Here is a 15,964-nt window from a genome sequence, read left to right as displayed (position 1 = left end):
AACAATGGAGGGGTTAAAGGGGGCAGGGCCAGAATGCGTGCACGGGGGGGGGGGGGAGTTCTTAGCCAATGTGTCCTCGTTTCATCCCTACAGGTGGAGGTCGCAGGAGCCGGCTGTAGAATCCAGCCCCGACCCTGCAGAGCGGGAGCAACTCCGGCTTGGGGCTTGGTCGGCTAATTTCTAAGTTGATAATTTTGTATGGCCCGCGAATGATGTTATAAATATCCAAATGGCCCTTGGCGGAAAAAAGGTTCCCCGCCCCTGTAATAAAGCATCTGTTTCTATCACTGCTATAGAAACAGGAGTCTTTTGCTGCTGGCTTATTAAGTAACCTAACCATTGTATACACCACTCAACAAATATACCAGGAATTAAGATAATTAAATTCTGCATTCTTGCAATATAGTACATAATGTTGTTGCTATGTGGAGAATAAACAATGCTGTGTGTGCTGCAATTCTTCAGGAGTGCACAAAACCTACAGACGGTGGTTTCAGTACAGTCCTAAGCAGAGTTACTGAAGTCAATGAATGGGCTCGGGTGTAAGTCTGCTTAGACCACTGGTTCCCAACCGGGGGTCCGCAGACCGCCAGGGGTCTGCAATAACTAAATTAAGGTCCGCGAAACAAAGTTATAAACCCATAATAAATTAATATTTTCAATTAAAAGTTCTCTATTATAAAAAATATATTCAAATATTATTTTAAGTTTAATGTTTAACTAACAGTTATAATTAAAGTTTATTTTCAAATTCTCAGAATTTTTATTTTGAACCTTGGGGTCCCTGCACCGAAGAAAAAAGTCCTAGTGGTCCCTGGTCAAAAAAAGGTTGACTGCACTGTTAAGTTTTCATTTTTAAAAAAGCATACAAGTTTCTTGCTCTCAACAGCTATGAAGATATGCTTGAAAATATGTGAACCACAACTACCTGCTGAAATCTCAGAAGTCAAAGGGATGGACTGAATATGACTTCCAGTAGTTGAGGGAGTGCTTCAGTGCCCTTCCCGCCCCCCGACTATGACTAGCAAAACTACCTTACAAAATATTGCACAAAAAAACCCCACACAGATCTATGAAAAACAAAGTATGCAGAGTGGCTTAATTTGCATAATTTATAAAGGTAAAAGTCCCCTGTGCAAGCACCGGGTCATTCCTGACCCATGGGGTGACGTCACATCCCAACGTTTACTAGGCAGACTTTGTTTACAGGGTGGTTTGCCAGTACCTTCCCCAGTCATCTTCCCTTTACCCCCAGCAAGTTGGGTACTCATTTTACAGACCTCGGAAGGATGGAAGGCTGAGCCAACCTTGAGCTGGCTACCTGAAACCGACTTCCGTCGGGATCGAACTCAGGTTGTGAGCAGAGCTTGGACTTCAGTACTGCAGCTTACCACTCTGCGCCACGGGGCTCTACATAATTTATAGAGGTCAGAAAATTCTGCTTTTGGCTTACCTCGGTGCAGAATTTCAGTTTTTAGCTAGCACAAAGGATGCACAGTCCTGGATACAAATCTCAATGTATGAGAATGTATATGTTTTTAACGGTTCGTTATTGCACGTGCACTGAGGGCAACACTATCAACTAAGTATTAACTTCACATACTCAAAGCAGGAAAAAACAGGCTACTCTGACATACTGAACGCTGATTAAAAATCCAGCAATACAGGTATAGGGAAAGATATAGCTTCCACTGGTGCACTGGTGGCAAAACTATCAGCCTAATGTGTACCTACCTATGTGTAATGGAGCGGCTTTAACGCCATGACATTCTTCTAGAACAATGGCCTTCAAATAATGGATCACAGAGCCCTCTTGCTGGTTTTGTGAGTCCATTCAGAGCCGCCTGTTTGGTTAGCTGCCTTTGGGAGGGCCTGATGCATAGAAAACAAGTAAACCACACCTCCTACCTCTTGTTGCATCTGAGCTGAGAATTGTGGCAGGACAGAGATGTCAGGCCACTCTGTGGTGGAGAGGGTTCATCCATGGCTTTTACACTTGGTTTACTCCTCACTATGGTGCATCACCTACTTCTTGTCTTGTGTTTCCTGTCCCCAGCTCCTTTGGCCTGCTGCCCATTGTCCTGGCCCTGACACTGGCAAGATCATAATTCTGGTTCCTTCTCTTCTTATCACAGGATTCTGTTGTCATAAGACTTCCAGTTCAATGGGTTCCATACTCAGTGAGTCCTCGATCTGGAAAGGCTAGAGACCACTGACCTAGATTACTTGCCCTGAGAGACTGGCAATCTGTAAGAGTGATCTATCAACAAATCATCACCATTCCATGACTACATTAACTGAGTTAGCCTGCAATCCTATACACACTTACCTGGAAATAAGAGCTATTGAATACAGTGGGGAAGCCAGTGTAGTACCAGAGTTAGAGTGTCAGGCTACAACTTGGACAACACAAGTTCAAATTCCCACTTGTCATGAAACTCACTGGATGACCGTGAAATGGACAGCTTCTCTCCCAGGCTAACCTACCTCTAAGGCATGTTGTGAGAAAAAAGGGTAGGGAGAACCTCATATGCTGCCCTGAGCTCCTTGAAAAAAAGGTCAGAGAGAAATGAACACATGAAGCTGCCTTATACTGAACCAGACCCTTGGTCCATCAAAGTCAGTATTGTCGACTCAGACAGGCAGCGGCTCTCCAGGGTCTCAGGCAGAGGTCTTTCACATCACCTACTTTCCTAGTCCCTTTAACTGGAGATGCCGAGGATTGAACCTGGGACCTTCTGCATGCCAAGCAGATGCTCTACCACTGAGCCACAGCCCCTCCCCATGTACCAGATAGGTAGACTTGCCTTTGAGTATATATGCACAGAGATTGCACTGTCAGTGGTTCATTCATCAGTTTGGCATTAGATTGCAAAACAGTGAACACACCAAAGGCATTTTTACTTTGGTGCATTCCAAGGCTAAACAATCCCAAATGGAAGTTTAATATAATCAACCTTATGATACAAAGCCCAAGACATATATTGAGTTATTTCAATATATGATTTCCAATCACTTATCTGTGATAAATACTGGTCTTGGTTTCATTTATACTGGAAGTGATGAATTTATCACATTCTTTAATAGTTTATTCAGTTATGAGTCCCATATAGTCACTGGTTCTGTAATTCTGTATAGCCTAACATATATAGCCCTGGATAGTGTACTGTTTTACTCAGTAGTAAGCATTTCCTGTATTTCGTGAGGGTTACTGTATTTACTGAGGGCTACCTCCCAAGTAAGTATGCACTAGGCTATGAATTTTCTATGTCGAACACCATAATCATATAATTTTTAATTTCTGAAATATATAAAAATAGTATTACCAATTACAAGTCCACAATTGTCTATATAAAAACCATGTAATTGAATAAAATGTTTAAAAATACATAAAGGATTTGAACATACACTACAAAATGATTCACGATGGGGAGCCACATAATTCTTATTGCTAGAGTCTTCAGCCACATTCGAGACAAGACTGGAAATATGTATTTCAACATTTCAAATTTTTGCCTACCTGATATGCCATTCTTGCTGGTGTTCAATAAAGCTACAGATGGTGCAGAAACTCTTTTATTATTCACAGCCTGCCCTGGTTTCCTTGAGGTACATTCTTCACTATCACTGTCCTGTAAGTTTAGTAGCCTCGGCTGGAAACACTGCAGTCGACATGATCTTATATTGCTTAGTATTTCAGAAAGCAAAAGTCTATTTTCACAATGTTTATTGGAAGCATTGGTCCGTGAAAAATTAGAAGAAAAGTCTATGGTTTGGGAAGAGCTTGAACAACTGTTTAGCATATAAGGATCAATTTGTTTCAGGACAGGATCGTGTTCTGTAGCTATCCGGTCCATCAACACCCTATTTAAAAAAGAAAAAATGAAAGAAATATTAATAATAAGATCTTTGAGTTTCACTTTACACAAGAAACCACAAAAGAACAATATGAATAACCTTACCTGCCACCCCTGCCAACTCGTCTTCTTGCAAATCCTATACATCTTCTTGGAACAGTAAGTGTTGTGAGGCAATGCCTATACCTTAGCTTATCCAATTCTGCCAGTTCTGAATTCTCATGTGAATAATTGGTTTGGTCCAAACGAGCCTGTAAAGGATGAAAAAAGCATACATTTTGTGATGATGCATAGTAGACTACGAGAAGGTCATAAATGGCTGCCTAGAGCTATTAATTAACAGCCGTTATATTATTGTGGTGGAAGGAAGCACAGTAATGTTCACATAAGACAATAACAAGTGAAAGGTCAGGAAAAAACTGAATGAAAGCATTCATGCAGGTGAAGGAGAATCAAGGATAAGCCACACTGTTCTTCTTAATTATGACAGGAAATTAAGAGTAATTAAATATTACAGGAAGAATTACTGTATCTCCTGAATCCATGCCATATGTAGAATATTTCAACAAAATTTACTTCCACATGCTGATGCGTCTAGCATGTTCTGATAGTTTCATTTAAAAATGTTAGGTGTTTTACAAAATTACCACTGCAATCCTGGGCAGAGTAACTCCAGTCTAAACCTACTGGATGCAATGGACTGAGACTTGAGTAACACAGAATTGTGCTGTAAACCTCTTCAAGTTGTTCACAATAATCTTACCCATCCTTGTTCGCAGGAACCATATTACTTTCTTAAACATGTTCCCTGGATTCTCTAACCAGGCACCCTTGTGCTCCCCAAGAGATGGATCCACTGTTTTCAATGCAATCATAAATGAGAAAGCTGCCTGTCTGTTCCTGTCCAGATAACTCGTGGCCACAAGATATTTCTTCTAAAAGCTCTAACCAATAATACCAGCAAGACGAACAAACTTTATGTTATGGCAACACATGAAATGGCTGGAGTCAATGACAGCAATGACCAGAATTTCAAGTATGTCTAATATGGCATATAACTCAATACAGGCCATGCCAGTGGGACATATGTTAAATGAGGATCAGAAATTAGAACCCAGCAAGGAAACAGTAGATTAAGCTTGAGTGCAGGCAATAGTGGATGCTGCTAATTCTACTTCAGGCCACTAGATCAAATGCAGGCACGCAATCTTATCCGGGTCAACCCAAAGATTCCAAAAATCCACCACTATAAGATTTTATCCTCCTACTACATTTTCCCTTGAAATAGTCAGTGAAGTTACATCAACAGATGTTTATATTTTTTAAAGCTATGGAAGAGTGATAAAAAATGGGGGAAATGTGTGTGGGGGGGGAGATAAACAAGCTTTTTATATCTTTTGAACAAACTTCATTCTTTGTGTTAAAAAATCGGCAAGTTCTTTGAAAAGTCAGAATTCTTACAGCATAATATTGGCATCCTGCTCTTCTTCTGAATGCAGATGCTCCATCAGGATCATTTTCTTCCTCTGGTTCTGACACGGGTGAGGGTACCTAAGTGGCAACATACATTTGGTTTAAAAACACTCCACTACTGCTCCCTACTATCCTCCACTTAAGCTTGATGAGTATTCTTTTCTCTCAAGCACCTTGTTCAATTTAAAAGTCAGTCTGCAAACGTGAATAAAAAAAAAGAAAAAGAATGCTCAGTGACAGTGACACATCTCCCTGAGACCAGGGACACTGCAGGCTTGTTCTCTCCTCCAACATCAGCACCCCATCCCAGAAGGTAATCCGTTTTTGAAACTGAGAAGACTTCCCAAAACAGCTTTCAAGACTTACAGGGCATCAGTTATCCAACAGTATTCAAAAACTCCACTGGGACTGTGCAAGACTCTTGTACGAAGCCCTTGGGAACCAGCCATAGTCTGCGCTATGATATTCCAATAGAGACCAGTAAATAAAGGTATTTTCTGTAGCTTACGTCTTTCAGTGAATCTCAAACTTATTCTATATCAGCCATGTAAGTAAAGAAAGATTTGCATGGCAAAACAGATCCTCTGCATTACCTGTGGGAATTCATCTTCATCTGAACTGTGGAAATCATACTGTTTAATGTCACTTTTACTGATCACAGGTAACGGCTCAGTAGTAGCCTGCTGGGGATTTATGACACTCTCCGTTTTAGGCTTCTTTGGATATTTCTTCTTCTGACGGACAACATCAGACACTTCTTCTTTTAGAGATGAATGGTGAGCATGCTGGTTACATACAGTAAATTTTGGACAAAGAAAAAGGAACAAACAAACCACTTTGTTAATACCAATTTGTGAGTCAGGTGAGCAGTTAATTCATCATCCCCTTATTCCAACACAGTATCAAAAATCAGGTCTGTTCCTTAACAGGTATAAGAATAGGGTACGTATGATATTGCTTTAAACTGTATTTCAACATATCACACTCATGATATCTAGTTTCCTCTTCTATAATCTGTATTAACTTTTTAAAGCATGTTACTTTATAAAACCCTTTTTTGCCTGTTCACAAGAGTGAAAAAAGTTTCTTAAAGAAGCACAGCTCATCCTCCAAATTCCTCATAACTTCCATGTCTTAATTCTCAATTACTGTAGTGAGATAACTGAAGAATTGACTTTTTGGGGATGGAAAAAATGAAGACTGAATCTATCCATATACAGAGCACAATTAACATAGTGGAAATGAACTGACTTTTTGGCTGTACTTGATTATATTGCAAGCATGATCCAAGTTGAACAGAGGCAGCTGCTTACAACGAAATAACCACTAGATGTCATTCAAGTTACGTACAGAATAGAGATTTTAAGTAAATATGCCTTCCCTTGATTTAAAATATTTTGGGGGAAATTTCAAAGTAGAAATGTATTTATTTCAAGTATTTATTCCCCAGTATTAAGCAAAGTGCCAAGCAACTGGCCTGAACTGAGATAGTGGAATGTAACTTGGTTTTTCAATGAACTTGGCAAAAAATAATTATCAAAGTTTGTTGTGACAGCTCTTGTGGAACCAAGCGATACAGGTTGACTTTGGTTATCAGGTTAGTGAGGCAGCCAAGCCCCAAAACTCCCTTCCATATACCTAAATGTTGGAATGGATCCAAAGAACCACATCGCCTTAGTCCACAGCTAAAGGGCAAAAGACCTTCAGGAATACCTTGGCAAACAGTAATTCTGTAGTGGAAGAATCAGCAGAAATCCACTGTGTGTGAGCAGAAGTATATTTCTGTCTGCACAACGCACACCTGGATCCAACTCATTTCTTTTTCTAACTGGCTGCATAATCCACAGGGCAAAGTAAATCTAAGATTCTCGCATCAAACATCTCTGAAATGCCGGTGATAGTCAAAGCGCTAACACAAAAAACCAGAACTATAACTGACTATATTTTCTTTATATTTGAGGCATGTTACTCTTAAATATTTAATTCTGATTTCCATTACCACAGCAGAAACAGAAACTGCCAGCAAAAAGGCTCTTTTCTTCCACACTGCATTGCACAGCGTATATGCTCTGACCAACCCACAGTGAGAGAAATACTTGCAAAAACCTTTACCTTAACTTTACATTCTTGAACTTTGTGGTGATTTCCATTATGAAGAGCTGCCGGAGTGATGTTCATCTCCTTTTCAGTTGTATTAAGCTTGACTTCATTAAGTATTTCCCCTCCATAATCACCCAAATGGTATCTTAAAAAAAAAAAGGTGTTAATTCATGCAGGATTTGAACAGTGCAATCTTCTGCAGAGTTAGCACCAGTCAAAGACCATTGAAATAAATGGTTTTAGACTGCAGTAACTCTGCATAGGATTACACTACAAAGGTGCTTAACATCCTCTCATAGTTCTATTCTAACAGGACTCTTGTCAATCAGGTCACAATCATTTCTATTCTACAAATGGAGATCACAGAATAAGAGAGAACAACTTGCTTCAGGCCACCCAGAGAATCTATGGTCAATATGGAACAAGGCACCATATCTACCAAGTCTGACTGCGACATTGCATTCTTATGCTAAACTTACCAATGAAGGACATTACACATTTAAAATAAACCATGTTATTGGCTGTAGTGGGCGACCATCTTTAATTAGAATGGTTAAAATGAAATTTTTCACAAGATGTTTTACCTTTTTTCCACAACTTCCAATGTCAAATGTAACAACTCTCGTTTTGTTTTCTCTCTTCTTTTAATCATCTCTAAAATAGTTATGGCTCTACTGAATTCCCTTCTTAATTTCAGCATCTTCTCATAAGAGGCTTCATCATTCTTTCGATTCTGTTAAAAACAAGTACTATTATGAAACGCCTATCCACAGATGTGTGAACTAAATAAAAACACACACAATCTACTCAAATTCTTCCTTTAATGAAACAAAATTATATTTTGTTTTTTTCTGCATTAACGATGGATTTTAACTTAAGGCTCAATATTAGTGCCTTCAATAGTAGGTGTTGGATATTATAGGGAAAAGATATACCAAGTGTTACTTTACTTTGCTGGAAACACACATAGCACAAACTGCATGGTTTGTGCATGAGCGTAAATATATGCATATATTTCTGTCAACTGAGGAGAACAACACATGCACCTGCCAAAGTAGGTATGGTACATGAAAGTTTATGTCGCAATAACTTAAGTCTTTAATTGTCAAAGTGTTGCAAATCAGAATTTATTTTATAATCCCATAATTCTTATTGATCTTATTATTATTACTCGTTGAGCCAGGATTGTGTAGTGGTTAGAGTGCTGCACTATGATCCAAGAGACCCAGGTTGGATTCCCCATTCTGCCATGGAAGCTTGATGGGTGACCCTAGGCCAGTCACACACTCTCAGCCTAACCTCCCTCACCAGATTGTAGTGAGGATAGAATGGAGAAGAGGAGAACATTGTAAGCCATTTAAGCGTCTCCGGTGGGGAGAAGAATGGGATATAAATGAAGTAAATAAATAATAAATGCTACTTATGATTACAAGGCCTATATAGATTGCCCAAGGGGGAGGATACAACATTTTTACTTTTTTTTTAATGTGAGCTACTAACCTTAACACCTCAATAAGATTAATGAATTGAGGCTTTATTTTTGCTATATCTGAGTCTGGAAAGCTCCAAAACTGAGGTGGTTACCTTTCTGGTCTGCATTTTCTCAGTTCTCCTCCGAAAAGCCACATAGGGATCGTTGTTGGTGGAGCCATCTCTTTTTTCTTGTTTGATTTGGGGGATGAGGGATGGCCCTCTGCAGTTCTTACGTTTTCTTACCCAGTAGTCATAGACAGCCTTAATAAGATAGTCATCCTCATTTAGCAGCAACTTAGCTTCCTGAAGTGTTACAAGCTGAAAGAATATATACAAATATATTTCAGCAAAAGGACCACAACTACTTTGAGATAAGAATTCAGCAAAGAAAACAACAAACTGTATGTTTAAAGAGTTAGCCGTTATAATTTCAGTTTCTTCATAAAATTAATGATATTGTGTAAAGACAGCAACACAGTATTTATATTAAAAAGCATAAAACCAAAGTTTGCAGCTACAAAAATGATGCCATGCAAAATTATAGATTTGACTTCAGACATGGTAATATTTTATTTTTTAATTACCGTATTTTTCGCTCCATAACACGCACCTGACCATAACATGCACCTAGTTTTTAGAGGAGGAAAACAAGAAAAAATCTTGTTTTCCTCCTCTAAAAACTTGTCTTATGGAGTGAATGCCCCAGGGAGGCCAGGTCCACCCATTGGTTTGCATGGCAGTAGACCTGGCCTTCTGTCTCAGTCAGGAGGCCAGGTCTACTGCTATGCAAACCAATGGGCAGCCTGACTGTGCCCGGGAGAGGGGGGGCGGCGGGGAAAGCGAGCCTGGCCCTCTCCGGGGCCAGGATCGCACGGGAGAGGGGGCGGCGGGGAAAGCAAGGGGAGGGGGCTGTGAGCTCAATGGGCATGCAGGAGGTCCCAGGTTCAGTCCCCGGCGCCTCCGCTCCCACCCGCCCCTGGCCCAGGCGAGCCCGGATCCGGCCCGTGTGTGCCCGGGGAAGGAGAAGGGAAGGCTTCAGCGGCGCGCGGGGCCGGATCCGGCCCGTGTGCACCCGGGGAGGGAGGAGGGAAGGCTGCAGGCTGGCGTGTCAGGCCGGATCCAGCCCATGTGCGCCAGGGAAGGCTGCAGGCTGGCGCCGGCTCTGTGCGCCCCGCCCGCCTCCCAGCTGGGACGCGGGCAGGGTGCAAGGCTCGCGTCGTTCCAGTGCGCCTAGAGCGAATGTGCACAGAGCCGGCTGGGCGCGCCGTTCCAGCGGGCCCAGCCGGCTCTGTGCACATTCGCTCCATAACACGCAGACATTTTCCTCCTCAAAAGTGAGGGGAAAAAGTGCATGTTATGGAGCAAAAAATACGGTATCTAATTCACAGACCCTTATTTTTTTTTTCTCCGTAGCAATGGACAAGAAATATATTGTGTTCTGCTACAGAGTATTCTGAAGGGTCATTTCTATCAGTTGTAACTAGGGAGTTCCTTCAAGTTTCCACCATCTGTGGAAAGGCAGTCTATGCATATTTTAACAAATAAATAAATAAATGAAGACTGACAGTTATCTTACAGCATCTGTTTCCTAAATGGCTAACATCTAAGTAATAAATCCCACAATGTTAGAATCACCTGTAAGCCAAATCATTCTACCAAAAATTGTTTGCCTTTATGATCTCAACCTACAAAAATTAAATCAAGATGCCATCGCTCTTAAAAAACAGGACGCCCCCTCCCCATACATCATACTGTTAGAGCTGTTTTGGAGACTACGATGCACTCCACAGGAAACTTTAATTTAGAGCCAAAGTACCTGTGTAGGACTTGGATTGTGCAGCAAAGAAGTTAGTCCTTCATCCTCAAATCCTCCAAACAACAGAGTGGTCCCATACATTAGAGAAGCCGGCCACTGCTAATCCACAGGATAGTAGTAGTTTGAGTTTTACACACCAATTGCCAAAGTCTTCAACATGTAGCCTTCTTCAGTGAATATTGTCCCCTTTCCCAGCAATACATCAAACAGTATTTTCTGACTAGTAGACATGTAAACAAAACACCCTATACCTATGTATTTTTCCCACCTAGGCCCCTTTGGGAACATTAAATTTAATCAATTCCTTTCTCAACTGAAGAAGGAAAATATCCATTTGTCATATTTATATGAATAATGCATTCCTTAAAAGTTAAGCTTTTTTCTTAGCTATACAATGAACTAAAGCATAAAACTAAAGAAAAAAATTAGGAAGAAAGGGATATATCATCATCATCATAAAACCAAAACGAGAGATTAAAAAGCTTTCCCTAAAAGCCAAAACTAGCTTCTGAGCACAAAGTAACCCCAGTCAGACTAAAGTTAATCATGCTTAAATCTAACTGGAATCAATGTGGCAATCACTGGCAAGTTTGTTATGATTCATTTGCCCCATTAATTTTAATGGGAATCATATGTGACTAACTTGAGTTATACTAGGGCAAGTAATTTTAGAGGGGAAAAATAAATGGATGATGTTTTAAATAAATTTTCGTGCAATTCTAAGCTTTTACAAAAGCAAACTAGTCCAAAATTCAAATCTCTCATGTGAGAGAACAAACTAAATACTATCCAAATTCGTCCTCTCCCAATAGCTTAAAAACTGTAGAATTTGCAACCTCGGTATTTCGAGAAATTTACCTTGTGTTAAGGAATCTGACCTTTTGCACTTTTATAATCAGCTCCTACCCCAAAGCACGAGATAGTGATTATACACTCTGGAAAGCTTCAACTCCTTTTCCAGAATACACTTCCTAGTTTCAAATGATTAATCACTTCTTCCAGCTTATACCCTGTGCATACAGGATTGGTATAAATGTTCTCCACTGCTTATTACTCCAACAATGGAAGATGGTCTTTATGGAAATACTGATATGCAGGCTAAGACTGTGTTATTTATTTATTTTCATTAACAGTCTGCCTTTATCACTGGTTCTCAAGGCTGATTACACATAAGAACATGAGAAAAACCATGTTGGATCAGACCAAGGCCCATCAAGTCCAGCAGTCTGTTGGTGGCCAATCTGGTGCCTCTAGGTAGCCTAAAAAACAAGACGACTGCAGCATTATCCTGCCTGTATTCCACAACACCTAATATAATAGGCATACTCCTCTGATACTAGAGAGAGTAGGTATGCATCATGACTAGTATTCGCTTTGACTAACAGCCATGGATAGCCCTATCCTCCATGAACATGTCCACTCCCCTCTTAAAGCTGTCCAAGTTACAAATGCAATAAAACTATTCAATCAACAGTGGATTATAAAATAGGATAACATTGGAGTCTAACAACAAAGAATCCTAGTAACAACATAATACATCAGTGCTGGGATCAAAGAACTGGAAGAAAAAATTAAAAGATCCCTTAACAGAGGTTCCCTCTCAAGCTGATCCATTACATGATAGCTTTACTCCTGTACAAGAATGCCCTCCTGAACAATTGTGTTTCACACATTTTGCGAAATGATAGAAGCATGGGGTCCTTCCTAATAGCCTCAGGCAGACCATTCCATAATCTGGGAGCCACCATGGAGAATGAACATGAATGGGCAGTTGCCAATTTTACCCATTTGCAGGGTGGCACATTCAGAAGGCTTTGAGCTGATAAGTGAGGCTGTGGCAGTGGAACACAGCAGGAAAAGCAGTCCTGCAGGTACATGGATCCAATGCCATTAAGGGCTGTATAGGAGATAGTTATAACCTTGAATTAAGCCCAGCACCTGATCAGTAACCAATAGAGTGACTGCAGAGGGGGAGTAATACACAGATTTGACTTAGCAGCTGACAGTAGCCAGGCCGCTGCATTCTATACCAACTGGAGTTTCCAAGTTGTCCTTAAGGGCAGTCCCACGTAGAGTGCATTGCAACACTCTAACCTTGAGGTAAGCATAACATGGAGCCACATGGATCCAGGTCAGCCAAGTCAAGGCAGAGGGCCATCTTCCAAGCTAAGTGGAGTCGACAGAATGGCTTTTCTGCAGCTGTATCAACTTGCTTCTCCAACAATAAAGCAGGATGCAGGATCATCCCTAGACTTTTAACTGAGACAGTAAAAGACAATTGGACCTCATCAGAAGTGGGGAGCCCTACGTCCTTCATAGTCTCAGACTTCCAAACCAACATTACCTGCGTCTTGTCAGGACTGAATTCGATCTTGTTTACTCTTAGTCATTCCAATTTAGCAGTCAGGCATTGTTTCAGAGACTCTACAGTGTCACCAGACGATTTGGATAAAGAAATGTAGGGTTGGTTGACATTAGCATTTTGATACCACCCCATTCCAAAGCCATGAATGATTGCCCACAAGAGCATCACAGAAACTGAATAGCACATTGAACCTTGTAGATCTCACAGGGCAGGTCCCTCACTGCGGAAAACTACTCCCCTACAGCAACCTTCTGAGTTCTGCTCATAAGGAACATCTGAAATCAACCCAAAGCACAACACTTATTTCCTACTTATACCTCCAAATGTCTCACAATTCCATTGTGTCAAAGACTGCTGACAAGTCTAGCAAAGGCAGCAGATCAGCACAGCATTTGTCTACATTTAGACAGAAGTGATCTACTAGGGCCATCAGCGCCATCACTGTCCCATGGCTCAGCCTGAAATCAGTCCAAAAGGGGTCTACAGAAGGTGATTTATCCAGGAAGGCCTGGAGGTACTCTGCAACCCCTTTTTATATCATTTTGACTAAGAAGGGCAAATTAGTTGAGCCAATATATTCAGCAGCAGCATCTCTATACTATTCCATGGTATTGTTTCCATGTTTCCAGTCTGTTTCTTCACAAAAGACCACATGAAGTAAGATAATAATTTCAAAAGATGTAGCCATGTTACTCTATTGCCGTAAAAATAAAAATGAGTCTAGCGGCACCTTAAAGACTGATAGGATTTTATTCCAGGACAAGTTTTCATAGATGTATGTCAAAGACTTTCTGAGATGCATGTCAAAGCAGGTTCTAGTCCACAAAAGCTTACAGTAGAATACAATCATGTTTGCCTTTAAAGTGCCACTGGACTGTTTTTATGAACTAGGAGCCCCAGTCTTATTATTTGTAGAGTGTTGGATCTAGACTACTTACACTGCAATCTTATCCAGTCTAAGTCCATTGCAATCAATACCAGGCATATAGTGGGGTAGTTCTGCACATAAATTTAGTGTTAGTATCTTACTTATGCTAAAGGAGAAAGCTGGAAGTGGGATCATGTGAACATGGATATAGCCTCCACTTCCAAAAGAAAAGTGATCCCAATAATATTTATGGCAGAGTTTACATTGTCAGACTAAGTCCTATAAATTTATATTTAGCCAGTCAATCAAAGCACTTGCCAAAATTAAGTCTATTTCTAGGAGGCAGGAGATGACTGGAAGAAAGAGCTCAAAACTTATTCAGTCGTTTATTAGAGCTCCCTAAGCCCATAATGTTATGGACCATAAAAAGAACAGTTGGTGTTTTCAAGAAGTGGAATTTTATGCCAGACTAGATTATGTCGCTACACATATTAACTTTTTAAAAGTATGCAAAATATAGAAAAATTCCTGACACATATAGATAATGCTTCCAAGCTTTTAGACCAATCACATCGAAATTGGACTACTGCAACACAGTGTACATGGGTTGCCTGTGAAAGCAGTCAGGAAGCCTCCATCAGTGCAAGAGACTGCTTACCATAACAAATTACAGGAACACAGCTTGCCCATACAGAAAGAGTTAATACTGAGTGCCAATTTGCTCCCCAGCATAATTCAACATGCTGGTTATTACCTTTAAAGACCTAAAAAGTGTGGGGCCAGGATGTTTGCTCCCTTATGTGTATGCGCCTCCCCAGTTACGATCTGCATTGAAAGCCCTTCTCTTTGGTACAGTGAATAGTGAACTATAGGCCTTCTTTGCAGCGTTGCGTTGTTGTGGATATTTTTTTGTACAAGCTACTCACCTGGCAGCTTTAGAGGCCAAATAAAAACTTTTCTGTTCATCTTGGCTCCTTGTGGATTTTGTTTTTAATTTTGCTGGTATATTGCATACCTTTTATTGCTTTAATGTGATTTTAATTGGTCATTGTTTTTGTCTGTGTTAATAATTCATTCTATACCATATAAGTGACCTGCAAAGTTTCAGTCGTGAAATACAATTTTTCATATTAAATAAAAGTTGTTGCTGTGAGGTACTGGTAACCTTGCACTGCCTAAACTCTGGCCTAAACTGTTGCAATTCTTGAATCTGTGGAAGCCACGCAACTCCTATGAATAGAAAGTCTAGACTTGTGCCCTAATTCTTCCTTCCATTTCTGCAACATATCTGTGTTGCTGAGAACATTCTTCTGGCACTGGCCACTTTCTGATAAGGTACTAAGCAGAAAACACCTAACACGGAAGGAATACATTCTGCAACAGAGGACTTGCTACAGCAATGGAATAATCATTCAGAATCCAAGCCTCTGAATGCAGAAAATAGTTGGTGTTCTGACAAAATAAAAAAATTGAGGATTTGCAGTGTCTAAGCTTTATTTGTATTATAAAGTTTCAACTTTCTTTAAGCAGAGACAAAAGACGCTTAACATTTGTAGCCTAAAAAAGACATGTTGTGGTCTTTTGGGAAACATTAGCAAAATTACAGCCAGAATTCTCTTCTAATTTCTAGATATTATACCCAGTCAACATTCAAGAAACTCACAACTACATTTTACCAGCTTAATGCTCTCATTCGATTTAAATGCAAGGGTCCCAGTCTAAGTGGCCTATGGATCATACTTAAAATCTACAAGGAATTCCAATGGAGAGAAGTGGAGAGAAATGTGGTTTCTACAACTTAACACTCGCCTTGGTCTGTGATAAGGGCTGCCTGCAGGCAAGTACTCACTGCATTCACAACAGCTATACCGAAAATAGGGATACAGCATATATGCAATCTCTACAGCCATACACACTCCGATGTAATCTCAAAAAACTACTTCCTACTACAGCTAGCAGTTCTAGGATAGAGATCAACACTGAGCCTCCCCTTTATACTCTGCGTTAAACAA

At 40.3% G+C, this 15,964-nt stretch overlaps 1 protein-coding gene across 1 annotated transcript in view; it reads right to left on the bottom strand.

The window, feature by feature from the left end:
* The window catches only part of EPC2 (enhancer of polycomb homolog 2), a 65,204-nt gene that overhangs the window by 12,040 nt on the left and 37,200 nt on the right, over window positions 1-15,964 (bottom strand). The window contains exons 4-10 of the mRNA XM_056861113.1: window positions 9,015-9,221; window positions 8,015-8,163; window positions 7,443-7,575; window positions 5,924-6,115; window positions 5,319-5,408; window positions 3,963-4,108; window positions 3,521-3,864 (exon numbers count right to left, since the gene is read on the bottom strand). Coding sequence (XP_056717091.1) covers window positions 3,521-3,864; window positions 3,963-4,108; window positions 5,319-5,408; window positions 5,924-6,115; window positions 7,443-7,575; window positions 8,015-8,163; window positions 9,015-9,221 — 1,261 coding nt within the window. The remainder of the gene's footprint in view (window positions 1-3,520; window positions 3,865-3,962; window positions 4,109-5,318; window positions 5,409-5,923; window positions 6,116-7,442; window positions 7,576-8,014; window positions 8,164-9,014; window positions 9,222-15,964) is intronic.

This window comes from Euleptes europaea, chromosome 15 (genome assembly GCF_029931775.1).
Source record: "Euleptes europaea isolate rEulEur1 chromosome 15, rEulEur1.hap1, whole genome shotgun sequence".
Classification (NCBI taxonomy): domain Eukaryota; kingdom Metazoa; phylum Chordata; class Lepidosauria; order Squamata; family Sphaerodactylidae; genus Euleptes; species Euleptes europaea.
This window is presented reverse-complemented; position numbering and strand designations above follow the sequence as displayed.